The 20862-nt window shown below is 36.9% G+C and overlaps 4 protein-coding genes across 4 annotated transcripts in view; all 4 read left to right on the top strand.

Annotated features, from left to right (window-relative positions):
- Window positions 1-1480: 1480 nt before the first annotated feature.
- Window positions 1481-9710, top strand: LOC136255352 (hemicentin-1-like). The gene is made up of 10 exons (XM_066048096.1): window positions 1481-1742; window positions 1932-2195; window positions 2252-2539; window positions 2726-2992; window positions 3331-3615; window positions 4763-5014; window positions 5481-5732; window positions 7128-7379; window positions 8039-8290; window positions 9537-9710. Exons 1-10 carry the CDS (start codon window positions 1562-1564, stop codon window positions 9641-9643), a joined length of 2400 nt encoding a protein of 799 aa, XP_065904168.1. The 5' UTR covers window positions 1481-1561; the 3' UTR covers window positions 9644-9710.
- Window positions 9711-10797: 1087 nt separating this feature from the next.
- Window positions 10798-12804, top strand: LOC136256597 (neurotrimin-like). Its single transcript, XM_066049571.1, has 4 exons — window positions 10798-10816; window positions 10884-11135; window positions 11544-11795; window positions 12583-12804. The coding sequence occupies exons 1-4, from the start codon at window positions 10798-10800 to the stop codon at window positions 12654-12656; spliced, it is 597 nt and encodes a 198-aa protein (XP_065905643.1). The 3' UTR covers window positions 12657-12804.
- A 561-nt stretch (window positions 12805-13365) lies between these two features.
- Window positions 13366-17179, top strand: LOC136256596 (peroxidasin homolog). The gene is made up of 5 exons (XM_066049570.1): window positions 13366-13432; window positions 13617-13868; window positions 14990-15241; window positions 16250-16501; window positions 17136-17179. Exons 1-5 carry the CDS (start codon window positions 13366-13368, stop codon window positions 17177-17179), a joined length of 867 nt encoding a protein of 288 aa, XP_065905642.1.
- A 203-nt stretch (window positions 17180-17382) lies between these two features.
- LOC136256595 (cell adhesion molecule DSCAM-like) overlaps window positions 17383-20862 on the top strand; it is a 39882-nt gene continuing 36402 nt past the window's right edge. The window contains exons 1-3 of the mRNA XM_066049569.1: window positions 17383-17678; window positions 18914-19177; window positions 20452-20724. Of these exons, the coding sequence (XP_065905641.1) occupies window positions 17543-17678; window positions 18914-19177; window positions 20452-20724 (673 nt within the window). The 5' untranslated portion in view covers window positions 17383-17542. The remainder of the gene's footprint in view (window positions 17679-18913; window positions 19178-20451; window positions 20725-20862) is intronic.

Raw genomic sequence — 20862 nt, 5'->3', positions numbered from 1 at the left:
GACAATGTCACTTAGATGTGTAGTGTCCAGTCTACCACAGGCCTAAACTTCACATGGTACATTAATGGTGCCATGGTCTCCTCTGAGAATGGAACAGCCTCTGGCCAAACCATCAGTAACAGCTACACTCTGACTAATATTAACTACACTGATTCCAACTCTGTAGTGATGTGTAGAGCTGCTGGTAACTCAGTCACAGTGGAGAGTGATAATGTCACACTAACAGAAATTCATCCTACCTATTAGTGTGTTCACAATACACTGCACTATCATATCCATGTGTATGAAATGGATGTATCTACTTAACAAATGAATGTACCTTATTTGAACCTTTCTGGTGGTTTAGTTCCCTCCATAATAGCTATTTTTAGTAACCAGATCACTAAAATTAACAGATCACTGAATCCTTATAGTTTCAATAGTAATCTAAAATATCTATGTCCAGTGGAAGTGATTTTTAAGATACTATTTGTGAAGACTTTTTATTGCACTTTTTATAGTTTCTTCAAATGAAACAAGCTCTTTGAAGGATTGGATCTCTGTTAATGGGAAGATTGAAAAATGCTGAAAATGCTTCCACAGGACCTAATAAAATTAATATACAGTAGAGCGTGAGCGATGTACTGGCTGGCTAATCATAGTTTTGCATGGCACAGACCATATATTTTTAGGCACAGGAGCTTATCACTTTCAGTATAAATGCCCATGCCTCGGTCTAGCACATTTCCGGCACCAAAGTTGTTCTAAGAGGCTGTACAAGTACATGTGAAACTCTTGGTGTCTCACAGCAACACTTTGCGATAGTTAGTGACAGTAATAGTAATAATAACTTTACAGTGCAAGGTATGGTACAGTTCTCTTTGGATACTACTGATAAGGCTCATAGTAGAAGCACCGATATATTCCCTCATGTTCCATAAGCATTGTGCCTTCATTGACGACATTAATGGGCTTCGTTGTCATCTCTACTCACTAAAATGTGTGCACGTGAACCAATTACATGAGGTGTTATCCCAACTTTTCTGGGATTCTTAAAGCAAATTTGGTGCCAAAAATGTGTCAGAACGAAATTTTTAGATGTGGGTGCTTGTTCCACCTACACTACTGTAGCTACACAAAACAATAAATTTGAAGGGCTTCACGTTCACTTTAAAGTTTTCACACTGCTAGATTGGTTATAGATGATTTTGAATGATTGCCAGTCACTATACTGTAACCTTAAACTAATAAATAGAATATTTCCTGATAGAATACAGGTTACTATGACAACAGGATAGCATAGTAATGTCCCAGGGATCATGGCTTTTCTGGCCAATCATCACCCCCGAACCAGACTAACAATACCTTCATGGCATCTTGGTACTGTTGGTAGTATTGGTGGGGTATAAGGTATAAGCAAGCCCAAAAGTGTCTACAGAACAGCCAATTATTACTGCAATATGAAATTCTCAACTGTATTATAATGATCTACATTACAGTGTTAACTCCAGTGATAGTATCCATAACAACATCTCCAGTATTACTACAATTTGGTGACTCAGTAAATTTAGCCTGTTCAGCCATGGGTGGGCCAAGGTTGGAATTGGCATGGCAGAGAGATGGAATGGATATTGAAAATGGAATGATGGGGGATAGCATGGTCACTCGTATTATCACGTCAGCTAGCAATAACGATTTAGGAAACTACACATGCCTTGCCACTATTGATTCAGAGCAGATGGAATCAACTGTCTTGGTAGTAGGTAAGATTTCTTTTACATAACACTACTGAATTAGGCACATATACTAATAAGGTCACTCTTTATCCAGTGTATTAATTGTTTACATTACTGTTTGTATCTAGTTGTATCTAGTAGTAGGTGAGATTTCTCTCACATAAACATGAGCTGATAAGTTAACCTTCAGCCAGTGTATTAACTGTCTTTGTGTAGTTGCTCCTCATAATGTGATGATTGCTGATTCCAGTGCGGTGGCTGTTACAAACCCTACAACTGTGAATAATGGAGATTCCTTAGTACTTGATTGTACTGCTGTTGGAGGTCCTGCTAACATGTATCGCTGGTTCAAGGATAACATGTTGTTTGATAATGGTAGTGTAGTAAACATCACTAGTGTTGAGGCTACTGATGGAGGACTGTATGAGTGTAGAGTGAGTAATGATGCTGGGAATAGTACAGCAAGTGTTACCATTAATGGTGAGTATAGTTTACTGTGTCTGAGATGTGATGTTTTGTTATCTGTTGGCCTATAGTTGCTCCACAATTTGTTGTTATGCCACAAGACACAGAAGTAATAGTTGGCACCCAAGTGATGTTGTCTTGTTCTGCTGATGGCTTCCCTGTACCAACTATTTCATGGTTGTACAATGACATGATTATGACTGATGGAATAACATCAGATATGAACACTACTGTTACTAGTAGCACATTATCATTGTCCAGTGTACAGCTGAACAATACAGGAGATTATGTATGTCAGATCACAAGTACTGTAGTAACAATGTCACTGAATAGTACAGCAACTGTCAATGGTGTTGTTGGTGAGTTGGGTACAGTTTCTTAACCAGTAGTCTGTAGGTCTATGTACATGAGTGTGAATAAAATTGCACATTAAAATAACACTGAATATTGCTAAAGATTAATAAGTTATATGCTTGACAATGTACTGGTTTATAAAATTCATTGTTACAAGGAAAACATATTATGTATTTTTGTCAAACTATTAGACAATGTTGATGGATTAATGAACATGTCAGCATTTCCTGGTGAAGATGTCAATTGGATGTGTAGTGTCCAGTCTACCACAGACCTAACCTTCACATGGTACATTAATGGTGCCATGGTCTCCTCTGAGATGGGAACAGCCTCTGGACAAACCATCAGCAACAGCTACACTCTGACTAATATTAACTACACTGATTCCAACTCTGTAGTGATGTGTAGAGCTGCTGGTGACTCAGTCACAGTGGAGAGTGATAATGTCACACTAACAGGTAGGATGAATTTCTGTTAGTTCTGTGTGTACAAGTAAGGCCTGTTACTTTGCACTTTTTCACATTGATTTCACAATACACTGCACTATCATATCCGTGTGTATGAAATGGATGTATCTACTTAACAAATGAATGACCTTATTTGAACCTTTCTGGTGGTTTAGTTCCCTCCATAATAGCTATTTTTAGTAACCACATCAATATTCTACATTAGGTATAATTCCTAATAGTCTACATCACTGAGTGACCTCATATCATTCAGGTCACATTCTTGTAGTCATTTTGACCACATAATGGAGTATCAGGTTCCATTGTGGTATATGTTTTCCTTGCTGCAGTTCTACAACCAAACATCACTGATATCATGTTTACTCCACCATTAACTGGCTCTTCACTATTACTGAATTTCACTAACAATCAGTCAATGACTTGTACTGCTAGTGGTGGTCCTCGGATCATAACGATGTGGCAGTTTAACAATGGTTCATTGTCAACAGTAGCCACTGGTAGTAACAGTGTAACTTATACCATCTCATTCTCATCAACCAGTGATACTGGTACTTATTACTGTGTAGCTACTATTGATGGAATGACCGATACTTCTGATATGTACACTCTGTTTGGTAAGACTGTGTATTGTCCACATGTTTATTACAAGTATACATCTTTCCTTACATACACACACTTCTGCTGGTCTTAGCTATGTGGGTGTGTCCTCAGAAGGGTGGACAGGTAAAGGACAATATTGGATGAAACTGGTCCTCTAAAATGAAGGCTATTCTTCCTGCACTAAATCATGACCTGTATGCATATAATGTACGCCCTGTTTTTGCCATATACAATGTAACCTGTATGACTTTGCCTGGTCTCCGCCACACAGTTAAGGACAGGGATGCCACACCACCAAGAAGTGGTACACACAACACATGCACGTACATACAGACTTCTTTAATTCTTGTAGACTGCCGGTCCTGGATTCTCAACCCCATGGGAGACACCCACCCACCTAGCCATTGGATGTTGGGTAACCTAATTACAAGCGATTTGATGACTCTCTCTCTCAATGAGAGTGGATGTGTCACTGACAATAGCTGGGACCTGTTCTCTTATTAGTCCATGTATGGAGCATGGTGATGTTGACTTGCAACGCCAATTCTACCCTGTGTGGTCTCCACCACTTGGTAAAGACCATTAGCCACACCACCAGAGCTAGAGTGGCATGTTACCATATGGGCCTACAAGCTCATACACGTACTACACATACATGTACAAGCACAGAAACTGTTTGAAATACGTACACTGTAGTTTGATCTATATATGGACAGTATATATGCTCTTTGTGCAGATTTATGTGTAGATTCTAAATCATAAGCACAATTGGTGGTGCTTTTATGCTTCCCTTATTTACTAACTTACAATATAAACTCTCATTTCCAAGTTGACATCACTAGAACCTTGCAATGATTCATATTGCTGGAATGATCATCTCAGGAATATGAATTTGTGCACATGCTATATATCTTAGGAAGTTGAGACATCACAGCTATTAGCATGTCAGTGCTTATGGGTTTATCCTTAGCATAATACACATTTTGACTTGATTCTTGCTCTAATCTTCTACACTACATAAAGAGTGTTTTCCTGTATGTGCTGCATTTGTCAATTATTTTAAGAATGATGCTGAAATATATTTTTTTTGCTAATGAAATTTGTTTTTCCTGCAGTGTGGTATTGTACATGTACTTCATTCATGCCTATATTAATTTACAGTTGCTCCATATCAAGCGACCATCATGGGCAACACCTTACGTAGTAATGGAACTCAGTTAGAATTGACGTGTTCATCAGAGGGTGGACCAGACTTGGTTTACAGTTGGAGCAGGACTTATACATTCTCAGCCACCACAACTACTAATTCCACCCTTCTTAATATCAGTGATTTAGCTACAGTCGATGGTGGAAGTTACACTTGTACTGTCACCAATAATGCTGGATCTACAAGTACCTCTGTTATTGTGTATGGTGAGTGAGTACTTTGTACAGTAATTGAAATTGTTTGTGATTATCATTCGTATACTGTCAATGGATGAAATTGTTTTAGTGTACGGTACATGTATTGGCTGAGTAATACGATAGAAGGTATGAGGCCAAAACCCAGCCTCCCTGATGAAGCTGCTGGTGCTTGTTAACACTACATGCACTAGCTTTCCAATACCACAAGAGTTTTGTGCCATACTTAGGTCAATAATACTAAGCTTTGTTGGAAAGCAAAAAAAAAAAATATAGATAGTGTGGAGTAAGGAAAGTTTAGAGACTATTACTGAACCTATTCAAGTTTGGTGTAAACTCAGAATCATTGTTTGAGCTAACATGTCCAATTGTGGCAAAACCAGTCACATACATAATATTTGTATGTGCATGAATCTAAAGCTACACAATTAAGGTATTACTAACTGTACTGTTAAACCTGTATGTTCTTTATATACAGTTGCTCCATACAATGTGGTCATCATGGGTGATAACACATATGATAATGGAGATCAGTTAGAGTTAGTCTGTTCATCAGAGGGTGGACCATCGTTAGTATACAGTTGGAGTAGGGTTAATGATTTTTCAAATGGCACAATTACTAACACCAACACCCTTACTGTTAGTGATCTAGCTACAGTTGATGGAGGGGATTACACTTGTAATGTCACTAATGATGCTGGAACTACTAGTACTACTGTTACTGTGTATGGTGAGTTAATAATAGTTATACGGCACAGTGTGATGCCTATGGTGTGTATCAACCTGAAGGCTTGAGGCTGTAGCACATGAGCACTACTAAGGACCTGAGCCTGAGTAGTTTATAAATTTCATAGATTTCTTTCTCCAGCAGCATAAACAAAAGCAATTCGCTCTTTCTAATATCACCATAGCAACCATGCATGGTTACATGACACAATTAAGTGCCACTGCTGGAGTATATGAGATTCGTTACCCAAATATAGTCTAAACTGAAAGACATTTGTGCTCTAATGCTTGAGATGAATGTTCACTTACATGTAATGTTGGTATTTAAGATTTTGTGTAGTAACTGTTTAAGGGTCAGAGATTATAGCCAGACATGGGGCCAAGTACATTTAAAAGTACTTACGTAAAGTACAAGTACATTTTGCTGTAGTAAAATATACACTGTATTCAGTGTATTGTAGTATGTAAGTGTGCCTAGAGGGTTGATACTTTCAGGTTTTTGTCAACCATTCTCTCTCTGAAACTCTTAAAATGCACTGCCTTGAACAGCAGCATTGTTTTTGTTTGCTCGTGGCAACATGATACATAGTATGGTTGGGGAAGCAGTAGAAGAATCGCAAGTAGTTGTAAATTGCACCTTCATACAATTTTGTTATTCTCATTGTACACCCACTGTGTACAAACTACGTACAATGTTTGCAGTACTTACAAGTACTTAAAGTACTCAAGTACATAGTGAAGTACTTGAGTATAAGCATAGATAATATATACCTCCGGACGGAGGTATATATTATCTATGGTATACGTACAAGTACATTGGGGAAATTAAGAAAGTATTTAAGTAAAATACAAGTACTTTCAAATTTGTACTTAAGTGTACTTAAGTATAAGCACTCATGTACTTGGCCCCATGTCTGATTATAGCAACTCCTATCTTCAGACTCTGGCGTACTATCTTGGAACCAATCAAAAGCTTCTTATGTACTAGTCACATTAAGTCAACCACTCCTTATTGTAAGTGTAGAGATAATACAAATGTCCTTATTTTTAAATGTTCACATTAAGATGACTTAAGGTTTTTGATATACACACCTAGCTTCAGTTACACAGTGATTTACCAGTAATCTTTAATCTTACCTGCTATTCACATTTTAAGATGATGCAATGCGTCGTGACATTTTCAAGCTAGGTACATGCTTACAGCTTGCTATACCTTTATATAAAATCAATGACGTATTCTATCCTATGTTTGTGGACAATTAAGTAGTGTCGAATCTATCCTTATAAAGTACAAAGAACAAAGTTGTTGTGTTCTCCTACACGATTACGTAGAGTGGTTATCAGTCCCTGTTGGTTACTTAACTACCTTATTACTACTGTGTGTATTTATCCTGTACAGTTGCTCCATACAATGTGGTCATCATGGGTGATAACACATATGATAATGGGACTCAGTTAATGTTGAACTGCTTATCAGAGGGTGGACCAGACTTATTATACAGTTGGAGCAGGACTAATACATTCTCAAATGACACAGTTACTAACACCAGCACCCTTACTATTAGTGATCTAGCTACAGTTGATGGAGGGGATTACACTTGTACTGTCACTAATGATGCTGGATCTAACAGTACCACTGTTACTGTGTATGGTGAGTGTTGTTTGAAATTATACAACAAGTCTCCTTGTATAATATCCTCATGTAAGTAAACACCTGTTTACAGATGTTTCACTGATGGTTTCAGGCTTTAACTATATATCATTATGTCTGTCTGTCTGTCTGTCTGACTGTTTCTAACCACTGTCATTTGCCATCTATTATCTTATCTGACTCGGGTAACCATTTTTACACTTTATGTGTGTTTTCATGTGACCTTTTCCTCTAATTGTGAACATTTTCTGATACATGTACCTTTTCATGTGACCCTTTTCTTTCACTTCATGTTGAGATTATACCAACATGAAATTTTGATGAAAGGAAAAATTGATGAATACACACTTTATCAGCATTGATGAATTGAATGTGGACAAGAATATAGATATGTACTTTTAGGGATGCTTATGGATGTTTCACAAATTAAACTCTTAGCTGATTCGTCAAATTTATCAACTTTTTCTTTTGTCAAATTTCCTGTTGTACGGTACGTACTTTCCCTCTCAATGTGTGCCTACCTTTTTTTACATCACCAACTTCTTCCCTTAACTATGTATATAGAAATAGACATGTACCCAAGGACTATGTCATGTACAGTGTATATGTATACATTTGTAGGACCAAACTTACTGTTGTGTATTCTTTTCTCTGTACAGTTGCTCCATACAGTGTGGCCATCATGGGTGATAACACATATGATAATGGAACTCAGTTAATGTTGAGCTGTTCATCAGAGGGTGGACCAGACTTAGTATACAGTTGGAGCAGGACTAATACATTCTCAGCTACCACAACTACTAACACCAGCACCCTTACTATTAGTGATCTAGCTACAGTTGATGGAGGGGATTACACCTGTACTGTTAATAATAATGCTGGAACTAGTAACCGTACTATTACTGTCTATGGTGAGGTTTTGCACTTCTAAATTAAATAACGTATATTGTACAAGTACAAGGAACAATTGGGTTTGATTAGCGATCGAAGAAATAAAAAGTAGTGAGACTAGGGAAGCTGAAGATATTACTAGTGGACATTTGACTGAATTAGAGATTAAATGTCCACTAGTATATCTAGACAACCTCTCTTGTTTCATTACTTTTTATTTCTTTGATCTCTTATCAAACTTAATTTTTATTCTACTTATTTGTTAGCATTTTGTGACTAATGAACCCACACATACCACATTAGAAGAAAGAATGGCATCAGATTTATTGTTTTGTCTTAATCGAGTACATGCCCCAACTATCAATTACTGAAATAGCAAAGTGGCCATTATACTTTGTTTTTGGCTGTAAGCCCATTACACAGCATTACAAATGAAGAAAACTATGGAAAGAACCGCTGAAATCAATCCAGTCACAACCGAAACTCGAACAATTTCCATTACAAACATAGGGAAACCATCGTGTGGCACTACTGTAAATTACACTTTGTGGTGTCAATAAAAATGAATGGGACACAAAGGAGAACAAAGCTAAGTCAATGAGTCATACATTGTATTGTACTGCAGTATGTTGAAAGACACCTGTCAAGTTGAAGCGACATCTAACAGTGAAATAATCAACCTTGTAGCTTGAGCCGTTATCAAGTTATCAAGTTACGTCAGTCAAGCAGTCAGTCAGTAGATTAAAATAATTTTTTTTAAATGTCTATTGGAAGCATTTCAGGTCGTACTGAAAGCACTTTTGGACTTCAAACCAATACTGCCAAAGCGTCATGAAGGTATTATATTATTTGGCCAGAAAAGCCCAAACTTCTAATGTACAGTACTGCCTGTATTTTTTTTCTCCTTTTCGTACCTTTTCATACATACTTGATATAACATCTTTAAACAGGTTATAGGACCAGATGTCCTACAGACCTTCAGCACTTGTGCTTAGCACATTTTAATAATTAAAAAAAAAACTTTGTACAAATATATACAGTAAAACCTGTCACCTTCAGACCCCCTTGACCTATATTAAAGTTTCTGAAATTTCTGCTAACTGACTGACTAACCGATAATATTTTTTTTGCCAGCCTAACTACAATGCATGCATCATGGACTTACCTTCCTCCTCATACACGTATGCAACTGATTAGCATGAATGCATACAATGTGTATGATTGGTTTATAAGTCACTACTGTTGTGTGTTATTTGCCCTGTACAGTTGTTCCATACAATGTGGTCATCATGGGTGATAACACATATGATAATGGAACTCAGTTAATGTTGAACTGCTTATCAGATGGTGGACCAGATTTAGAATACAGTTAGAGCAGGACTAATACATTCTCAGCCACCACAACTACTAACACCAGCACCCTTACTATTAGTGATCTAGCTACAGTTGATGGAGGGGAGTACACTTGTACTGTCACTAATGATGCTGGATCTAACAGTACCACTGTTGCTGTGTATGGTGAGTGTTGTTTGAAATTGTGCAACAAGTTTCCTTGTATAATATCTTCATGTAAGTAAACACCTGTTTGCAATGTGTCACACTGATGGTATCAGACCTTGACTTATCTATAAAGCTGTGTGACTGACTGTCTGTCTACTTTGCTTTGGATTAATTAGTTGTATTGCTGTCTACAGTACTTCAAGTATCAAAGTGCTTTTTGTGCCAAACAAAGCACTCATTCTTTGGCTTTACTAAAAGAAGTTTCTAACCACTGTCTTTTGCCATCTATTTGTCTTATCAGGCTTAGGTAACCTTTTTTTACCCTCTGTGTGTGCTTTTTTTTTCATACATGTAATCTTTTTCTGATTCAGAACTTCTTGGTGAAACATTTTTCTGTTATGTGTACCTTTTCATGTGACCCTTTTCTTTCACTACATGTGAAGTTTTCATACTACTGTACTACAGGAAATTTTGACAAAAAGAAAGATTGAAGAATCCACATTTCATCGACATTGACGAATTAATTTACAAAAGTCAAGAAATCATGCATTTAAATATGTACTTTTATGGGTATTTGATAAATTAAAATGAACTGATTCATCAATTTGTCAATATTTTCTTTGTCAAAAGTTCCTGTGATATGGTACCTTATCACCCAAGCACTATCCCTTCATGACAGTGCAGTATTGGTTAGGCATGCATACAAATTGTGACCTCAAACTGACTGGCTAACTGATGCCTTTTTGCCAGCCTAGGTACAATGTGTGTACCATGGACTTACCTTTGTCCTCCTTGTGTCCTCCATTATTGCATAGGTGTTGATTGAGGATAGTGAGCTATGCTTTCTTCTGTATCACGAGAACTGTGTGTAATTATTGAAATGAGTGGATTGATTGCAGCCTTGCTATTCCTCATTCAAAACGGGCAGGACATACATAGCTGAATTCACATGTTATTTTATCCATTGCATTAAATGTGTTCTGTAAAATTTAAGCTTGTGTGAACACTTGGGATTCTTTCTGTATGCATGCTTGTTGTTCATGAATGTGTGGACTAGTTTAGAGTATACAATGGAAAATAAACTGCTGTAAGTGTGTTATTTATCATGTATAGTTGCTCCATACAATGTGGTCATCATTAGTGATAACACATATGATAATGGAGATCAGTTAGAGTTGAACTGTTCATCAGAGGGTGGACCAGACTTAGTATACAGTTGGAGTAGGGTTAATGATTTTTCAAGTGACACAGTTACTAACACAAGCACCCTTAATGTTAGTAATCTAGTTACAGTTGATGGAGGGGATTACACTTGTACTGTTACAAATGATGCTGGAACTAGCAGTACCACTGTTACTGTGTATGGTAAGTCTGATGCATTCTAGGTAAATACCCACAGTTTGTTGCAGGCAGCTGCTTTATTTCCAGAAATTGGTTCTGGAAGATGGTGTATGTACGAAACGTAATGTCGTCTCGTGAGAGTGCGAGTGGTTAAAAATGAGCTAATTAAATGGCGTGGCACCCATTTTGCTCGCAAGTATTCATCCTGTTTCATTTGGGATGGATACTCATGAGCGAAATGGGTGCCACGCCCTTTAATCCTTGCTCTTTTGCGTGATGACGTTACATTTGAGCAGTACCTAGATGTGTTTTGTGTCCGCACCCTATGGGTTGATAAAAAATAAAATCCATGATTATTTCTTGCTTAATCATCAGTACTCAGAATAACATTCATGTACATGTGTGGTAATTTTTACCACTTTCTTCATCTAGTTGCTCCATACAATGTGGTCATCATGGGTAATAACACATATGATAATGGAGATCAGTTAGAGTTGAACTGTTTATCTGAGGGTGGACCAGACTTAGAATACAGTTGGAGCAGGACTAATACATTCTCAAATGACACAGTTACTAATTTAAACACTCTTATTATTAGTGATCTAGCTACAGTTGATGGAGGGGAGTACACTTGTTTTGTCACTAATGATGCTGGAACTAGTATGAACACCATCACTGTGAATGGTGAGTTGAAGCTTAATATGTGGGAACTAGCAAGACATTTGTCTACTACTGTATAAATGTGACTAAGATCTGCATGTAATCTCATGAGCTGTTTTAATATATCTATCTATCTAAAGAGTTGTCTGTCTGTCTAATCGTCCATTACAATGCTTACCAGTCCCTTCACATATTATTACAAGCTGATAAATATCCTGTGACAGGAAACCAATAGCCTAAGCCAATCACAGGATTCATTTTATAGACATGCCTAAATATTCAACTATGTTCATAACATAATAGCCTCATTTATTAATGAATAGACGAGTGCTAGAGATATCACAGAAAGTCCAGGTTATAGTCTTGTGTATATAGACCAGACCGATTTTTCTTTTGTGTGTGGGTGGGTGGGGAAAAAGCAGTCTGGTACAGTTGCAATAGAATTTCTGTGTACTGTTGTACCAGCTCCTTGGTGGGTGTTGATTGGCAAAGTCATTCTCTTGTTACACTTTTGACACTGACTATACTATATAGCATGTTGCTCAGTAGTGAATGGCTTCACCAATCAACACCCACCCTAGAGCTGGTGGAACACTACACAGAAATTCTATCACAAGTGTACCAGACCACTTTTTTCCCCACCCACACGTAAAAGAAAAAAGTCGTCTGGTTTATGCGAGACTATCCAGGTTAGTGATTTAACTAATTATATAAAGTTTACTAAAGACTCAGAGGGCTATTGAGTGGTTATTTCATTGTGGTGTAGTCCGTATTTCTATAACACCTTGTACCAATGTTTCTGTACTCGTAGTGTGGCAAGGATTACAAAATGGCTCCATTAAAACTTACAACTGTCCATTTGACTGTCTGTCTGCATTCCAGTGATGTCAGACAATGGTGTTACCAACTGCTGCATGTATCAAGACTATTGTTATTCCAAACGATCATCGTCTGGGACTAAAGTTGCTTAATTATCTAATGGCTGTCTTTTATATCTACATTGCATTAAATTCAAGGATGTTAGTAGAATGAAACTTGGCAAAATCATTTATGTTAACTGCGTGTATTAACACCTATGTCATTTCATGCCTTTATTATATATCTATGAGATGTGCTTTGTAGTGTAGTGGTTAAAGTGAGTGACTCATAGCTATGATGTACTTGTGGTTCAATTCCTGCATTGTGGAAAGCTTTGCTACAATTTTACCACCAGACACACTACTAGACTAAGGCTACTAAAGGACTTTGACAAGCTAAGTTTTACTTGATAGAAAGCTCAACTTTGGCTAACAACTTTGAGTAAAATGCTACGTACATTATATAACTGTCCAGTAAACTTTTGTTATGGATTGGTGCCCAAGATTCTAATGAACACCAATTTACCAATTATTCGGTGAATGTAAAATATTGTGTAGTGATATGTGCTGCAACCCAGATGAGGTATGATACACTCATGTGAGCTCATAGGATTTGTATAGAACAATTAAAAAAAAATTCTGGAAGGTTCATTGAAAACTAGGTACCGATTGAAAGCTTTTCTTAATGATGTGGTGAACTCCACTGAACTTGATATTAGTATACAAAGTGATTGGAGATGTCATTATGTGATGAAAAGCTTACTATCAAAGAGAAAACGGCAACAATAGAAGAGAATATCGCTGGTAATTTTATTCAAGGTGTCCATAATCCCATAAACCTAGATTAAACATCAGTTTAGAAATCCAAATATGATAAATTTTTTCGATAGCTCTTAACGTGTATCATACCTCCTCTGGCTGCAACCTAGTATGGGTACATGCAGTGTACAAACTACCATTATGTTTACTGCTGTATGTACCTGTATAGTTGCTCCATACAATGTGGTCATCATGGGTGATAACACATATGATAATGGAGATCAGTTAGAGTTGAACTGTTCATCAGAGGGTAGACCAGATTTAGAATACAGTTGGAACAGGACTAATACATTCTCAGCCACCACAACTACTAACACCAGCACCCTTACTATTAGTGATCTAGCTACAGTTGATGGAGGGGAGTACACTTGTACTGTCAATAATGATGCTGGGTCCAGCAGTACCACTGTTACTGTTTATAGTAAGTTGAAAATTTTACATCAGTCATATCTACATCTGCTTGTCTACATACAAAATTAGTAGTTTAGATGTTAGTACGTAGGTACGTATCAACACCTAAAATAAAAAGCAATGCCGTGTAAGGAATAACACTCAATTGAGTTTCTTATAGTGATATGTATTAGTGCTGAGCATGATGGTATTTTAATTAAAAAACAAATAATATCTTCCATACCAGCCAAACCATATTTACAAACAGTTTAGCAAGTGACAAAAGAACAAGAAAACATCATGGAGCAGGTGTACTAATTTGTTCACTGTCTGCTGGATAGCTTACTGTCTATTGCTTGCTTCATAGAGCTTAGTGTACTGGATTAAAATGATTGGAAGAGAAACTTGCAGTCTATAGTATTGTATAAATACTTCTTAAAAAAATAGTTGTACACTAAGCAACTGAGTTACATCTACACAATACTAAAGTGTAAGCTGCTGTTCTTTCAGCCATCCCCATCCTGCTTAGAGTTACTACAAGGCAATTCAGTGATATTATAGCAGTAAACATGTTTAAAATTAGTGCTCATAATGTTGTCCATAAACACCATCTGAAAATATATTTTAAGTGAATACCGTACTGTCTATTAAAAAGCTACACCGCTCATATAGTTATGTATTTAGAATCAATATGTTACAGAATACAGTAACAAAACATGTATTTGGCCCATAGTATACTCCACCAGATGTCTAGAAGTTAGACTGTTAATTCACTTTGTAATACACATGTGTGGTCGTAGCTCTACCATCAAGTGGTATAAGATGTTTTCACAGATACACTGTACAATAATCTTTTGTATATATACAAATAGTTTACTGGAGTACAATATTGTCTAGGTAGCAGTATCCATGTGTGTTCCACGGTAATCCTTGCAATAATTTTTATAAAATAATATATACGTTTCTCGATTACTGAACAGCTCTAATTCATACTGTCATGTACATGTAGGATGATACTTTGTTTCTTTTACATAGCACACTACATTTAAGCATTCGATCATCTTCAATACTCCTCCTGACATTCATTAGAAATAATAGATTTACAGTTTACTACATATACACTAAGTTACTATTGTGTGTCTTATCCTTCAGTTGCTCCATACAATGTGGTCATCATGGGTGATAACACATATGATAATGGAGATCAGTTAGAGTTAAATTGTTCATCAGAGGGTGGACCAGACTTAGAATACAGTTGGAGCAGGACTAATGCATTCTTAGCCACCACAACTACTAACACCAGCACCCTTACTATTAGTGATCTAGCTACAGTTGATGGAGGGGATTACACTTGTACTGTCACTAATGATGCTGGAACTAGTATGGATACCATCACTGTTTATGGTAAGTTGAGATATCAAAGCCATTCAGCAGGTTTTCTTCAAGCCACCACTTATATATTCACTGAATTAGTTCACATTGAACCCATTCAAGCTGTTTTGTACTGACATTAGAAACAAGTGTATGATAGTTTGTGTTTTAATGTTGTATCGTTAAGTACAATAGTACTTACTAGTAAGGATACACAAAGGTTAATGACCCAAAATACTTCCAGTGAGTTTCTGTAATCAAACTAATTTTTAAACCAAGCATTTGCCTGGTTTTCTGAAATTGTTTTCAGAAAAGTTTGCGTGCGTGTTTCTTTTGTCTGTCCACACCCACACTTGTGTGGCAATGAAGCTTTATGCGAGTATGAGACCCTGTACTAAATTTACGGGTACGTAAGCTTTGCTGTAAGGTGTATATAGTATATATACTTCATCCCAGTTCACAATATGTCGGGATACAGTGTGAACAGCTTTCCCAGTTAGCTGTAGAGGTGTTGTAGCGACTGAAAAATGACAGTGTGGGCCTTGTAGGCTACCAGTGATTCAATATCCCTTCGAGTGAAAGGATGGATGTCCCTCTTATATGCTGAAAAGCAGAACCAAGGCTTGTCCAGAGATGCCATAGATAGATAAACTAAAGAAGTCTGAGCATTGTTTGTGGTTTGTTTGAGTTACGCTTTTATAAAAAAATTTTATTAAGGTTTTACAGCACAAGTTCTTAGCAATTGTTAATTAATGAACTATAGAATTAATATGAAATACATGAAATACATGAAATACATGAAGTAAGCACAAAACCATAAGAAAGGAGTAACACCCAGTTTTAAAATATTTATAGCAGGAGATAGTTTTAACTGCATGGGCACATGTTTTATAAAAGTGTAGCAGAACATCAAGGCTAACTAACTGACTAACTGATCGATGCACTCAGACAAGCATAATGGTCAGCTTTGTAGTTATGAGTTAGTCCCAACACATGTCTTTTGGTAGACTATCTTACTGCTGTATGTGTTTCATCCTTCAGTTGCTCCATACAATGTGGTCATCATGGGTGATAACACATATGATAATGGAGATCAGTTAGAGTTGAACTGTTCATCAGAGGGTGGACCAGACTTAGAATACAGTTGGAGCAGGACTAATACATTCTCAGCCACCACAACTACTAACACCAGCACCCTTACTATTAGTGATCTAGCTACAGTTGATGGAGGGGATTACACTTGTACTGTCACTAATGATGCTGGAACTAGTAATCGTACTATCACTGTCTATGGTGAGTTTGCCACGCATGAACATGACACATTTACGATAATAATTCAAAACACAGTTGTATACAAAATTAATATGCTGTACAAAATAGTTTTGATCTTGAGACTTTCCCAAGTCAAGAAAAATTCCCCAAGTGAACTTTAGAATTATTGACGAATTTCCATCAAAGATGGCTATGAATTTTTACTGCAAATGTATCATGCTGTCCACAGGTTGCATGATGTTAGTTGTTAATAGAGATGTCTACAGTATTATGTACTGTAAAGACAGTGGAAGTTTGACAAATTGGCATCACAAACAAAAAGTTAGACATATTGCGAGGCAGCCAATATTGAACAATGTACATACGTAATGGCAAATACCATTTATGTAGCATGAAAATTAAGTTTTAGACACCAACTGTAAATTCTGTTATCAATTTTGCAAGTGAATAATGCGGCTAGACTAGATTTTATTACCTTAGTCATATCTAAGATTCTCGCTGCCTACAAGAGTATTTGTTGCTCCACTGAAGTGCTTCAGTCTTCATGAACTCAACACAGCCAACACTCCAGTTGTAAGTTGCGGAAGCCACTACAACTGCCACACATCCATACAATTGTATATGTGGTGTTCACCACATGTATGGAACTATATAGTGAATGAATCACGAGGTTCAAAGCACTGGTCAAGTGCACCTTAATGTTGCTATCATTTATAAAAGCCAAACTTAAATTTCCATCTCAACTTAATTTAGTAGCGTTATATAGCAAGACCATAAATTTAATTTTCATGCTGTACTGTAATACAAATTAATTACTTCAATTGGGAACTTTAGTTCCACCAAGTTTTGTCATATAACATGGGTGTTAATGAAGTTGTTTTGTTCTTATCAACAGTTGGTCCAGCATTCACTACTGATCCTGTTGCTCAGGAGGTGGTGGTTGAAAACAGTTTTACACTTGTCTGTACTGCAGAAGGTTTCCCTAGACCATCCATACAATGGTACCTATACAATACCATCATCACTGATAGCAGTAATAGAGTTATTGTTGATACTACCTCAATGAACAGTATCACTAGTACATTGACAGTTATGATGGCTGAGTTTAATGATTCTGGTGTGTACTACTGTGAAGCTGTTAGTAGTCAATCTGGTCTTGCTACCGTAAACAGTGACATGGTCAATATCACTGTAGTAGGTGAGTAGAACACACACACACACACACACACACACACACACACACACACACACACACACACACACACACACACACACACACACACACACACACACACACACACACACACACACACACACACACAGAGAGAGAGACACACACACACACACACGGACACTGTATACATACATTACACACACTCTCAGCATGCTCCTTAACTTCTTATGATGCAGCACTAGTGAATGTGTAGTTGGTCAGCCAGTCCATGTGGGGGATGGTAAGGTATGAACACATCACTAGGATGATGTGACTATGTGTGACCATAATATTAAGTTGGGGAGTATGTGGGTAATTAGCTAGTAATATTCATTATGAGTAACATGTGAAATATGTACCATAATAAACAGTAAAGTGTTTACAAGGTGGCCATGAATTTTATCATGGCCTTGTGAATAATGAAAGACCTCTGTAGTGTATAGGAAGTTTCTTAGTAAAGAATGCATGTGACAATCACATGGCTCATTCCATACACATGTATATTTGGGTAGGGAGGTAGTAAGTGTACATGTTTCATATCCTAAGATAGTTTTAGACATTTACTGTATTTGGTCATACATGCAATGGCTATCAATTGATAATTAAGTTTCATGAATACACTGTTTAGTTCTTTGACGCTCATCTCTCTATGGATGTATGAAATACACAACATGGGCAGCCAAATGCTCATGTTACTGTTGTCATGTTGTTTACAAGTCATGCCTTTTATTGGCTTGTGTTTGAGATAACCACTATTGATCAGATTTCATTGTGTAAATACAACAATGTCTACACCTACTACACAATATTCCCCAGCTATAGTAGGAGTAGCTTGGTCACACTACTGTACAGTAATATTATCCTTACTTTATGTAGCTGAAAACCTTATAGTGTGTGTTGTTCCTATACATTGAGAAATTCTCAGAACCCATAGTTAAGTTTCTTCATATTTCAAACAAACTGTATGTCACCACAGAGAGCTATTATAAGGTGTATCTTCTTGTGATAAAAAATTGTACAGGCAAATTTTAAACAAAAACATACATGACTCAGAACATAGTCAACATGTAACTGGTACCTACCGTATGTGTGTAACTAAAGGGCCATGTAGCTAAATATGACCACTGATTGGGAGTCAACAATAAGCTGTTGTATATTTTAAATCTAATTTTTCTTGTTATTTTCACATTAATTATCAAGCTATTGTGTTTGTTCTACAGAACGACCAGTGATATCACCTCCACTCCACAATGTCACTTTGGGAGAGAGTATCATGTTTAACTGTACAGAGTTTAGTTTACCACCATTTGCCTACCAATGGTTTATGATAGATACTCCAACAGGAATTGTGACATTACTACAGAATGAGACTAGTAACAGTTACAGTATAATATCAGTATTGTACAATCACACTGGACAGTATATCTGTGAAGCTAGTAACTCCCTTGGGGTATTTTCTAATTCAACCTCAGCTCAACTAATAGGTGAGAGCTTTTGACTATAATTAACACAGTTTACTTCCACGTTATGATGGATTATTTAAAACATTTGAAGTTTTACGTTCATAGCTGTGACTGCCCTTTTACAGCAATTGTAAAGAGACTAAAGTCAAACAGTGAACTATACTCGTCATTCTCTCTCACCTCCACCTATTGTTCTTTCTTGCTCTCTAATGCATTCATTGCTTTCATCTAGATCTGTTTTAATACTCATACTACCTGTTGTCGTACACCTTTGGTTAAATGACAAACCGTGCTGACTCAAGCCAGACTGCGCTATACCTATAGTGTAAATGCAGTATCAGTCATCTTCAATTATTATGAAATGCTAAGCCAACTACTATCTGATTTATATATTGTTTAGATGTTACTTCAGTAACTCAAAGCAAATTAGTAAGGGAAATGTCAGTTGCATGATCTGTTTCAACTTTGTATATGTGTACACAGTGTCACAGTGGTAGCAAAATGGCATGGGACCAATTTAAATTGTCCTCATTGGCTCGGTGTTCAAGCATGTACCCTCGTTGGCAAATGGGACATCACCACAAATAAGTCTTTTGGACAGTAAGGAATCCGGGGTGATGTAGTTCCACTGCACAGAGTTGAATGCTTAACTGTACGGTAAGGTGCAAAATATTTACCACACGCAAGTGCAGAACCACTGCAATTTACATTTGTTACACTGCTCTTAGATAAATGTCTGAAAGCAGGGGATGTATTTACGTATACATGATAAGATTGCACAGACGCTGTTCGTAGATTCACAAGTAGTATAGGACCTTAGTGTGCACATCACTCCATCTGTGAATTGTGTACCTGTAGTTGTAATGACATTCCTTTCATTTATACACTGCCATTAATGATGTTGTTTATTATTGTACAAGCAAGTGAGACATGTGGTAGGATGATGTTAAGGCTGTATCTCACGTTACTACTCCATAGAACATGTTCAGTCCCTTTAATTTAGCGCTAAAAGTGACTGTTTATATAGTGGTCTATGAAGGTATGTTAGCCTAATTGTTTGGTGGTGTTAATAGTGTATCATGTTTACTAAATGTTGGTCAGTTTATCACTTGGTAACAAAATGACTGTTTAATTAGAGTATTTTCTCTGCAGAGTAGTAAATGCACGAAATCTACTTGTGCATTTTAACTTGTAGTGCATATCATTTCTTTGCTGTGTATGCATGATTACAACCAGATAGTTACTATGGTTACTCCAATGTTTCACTCAATTTATGCAATTTTTCTTTGATACAGTTCGGCCCAGCATGGTTGAACATCCTGTTGCAATGCAAGCAGTCTATCCAGGAGTATCGGTCAGTTTCAGTTGTAGAGCTGAAGGATTCTCTATGCTCAACTACAGTTGGTTTGTGGTGGCTTCTGGTTCTGATATTGGAATGGAAATTGAGAATGAAACTAATCCAATGTACACTATTTCTGATCCCAGATATGATCAGGATGACACTGGGTACTATTGTATTGCTACTAACAATGAGGGAATTGCTGTATCCAACACTGCTTCACTGTCAGGTAATTTCAGTTTGTTTATGTCTTCTTCTGTATCTCTTCTTGTTTGTCTTGTTAGTAAAATACATCTGTATTGTGGCTGTTGTGTGCCACCCCATCTAACACAATATTACAGATATTATTAATTAATTAATTGTCCAA

The sequence above is a fragment of the Dysidea avara genome, chromosome 5 (genome assembly GCF_963678975.1).
Source record: "Dysidea avara chromosome 5, odDysAvar1.4, whole genome shotgun sequence".
Lineage (NCBI taxonomy): Eukaryota > Metazoa > Porifera > Demospongiae > Dictyoceratida > Dysideidae > Dysidea > Dysidea avara.
The sequence above is the reverse complement of the archived record's forward strand: the minus strand, read 5'-3'. Positions and strand labels throughout refer to the sequence as shown.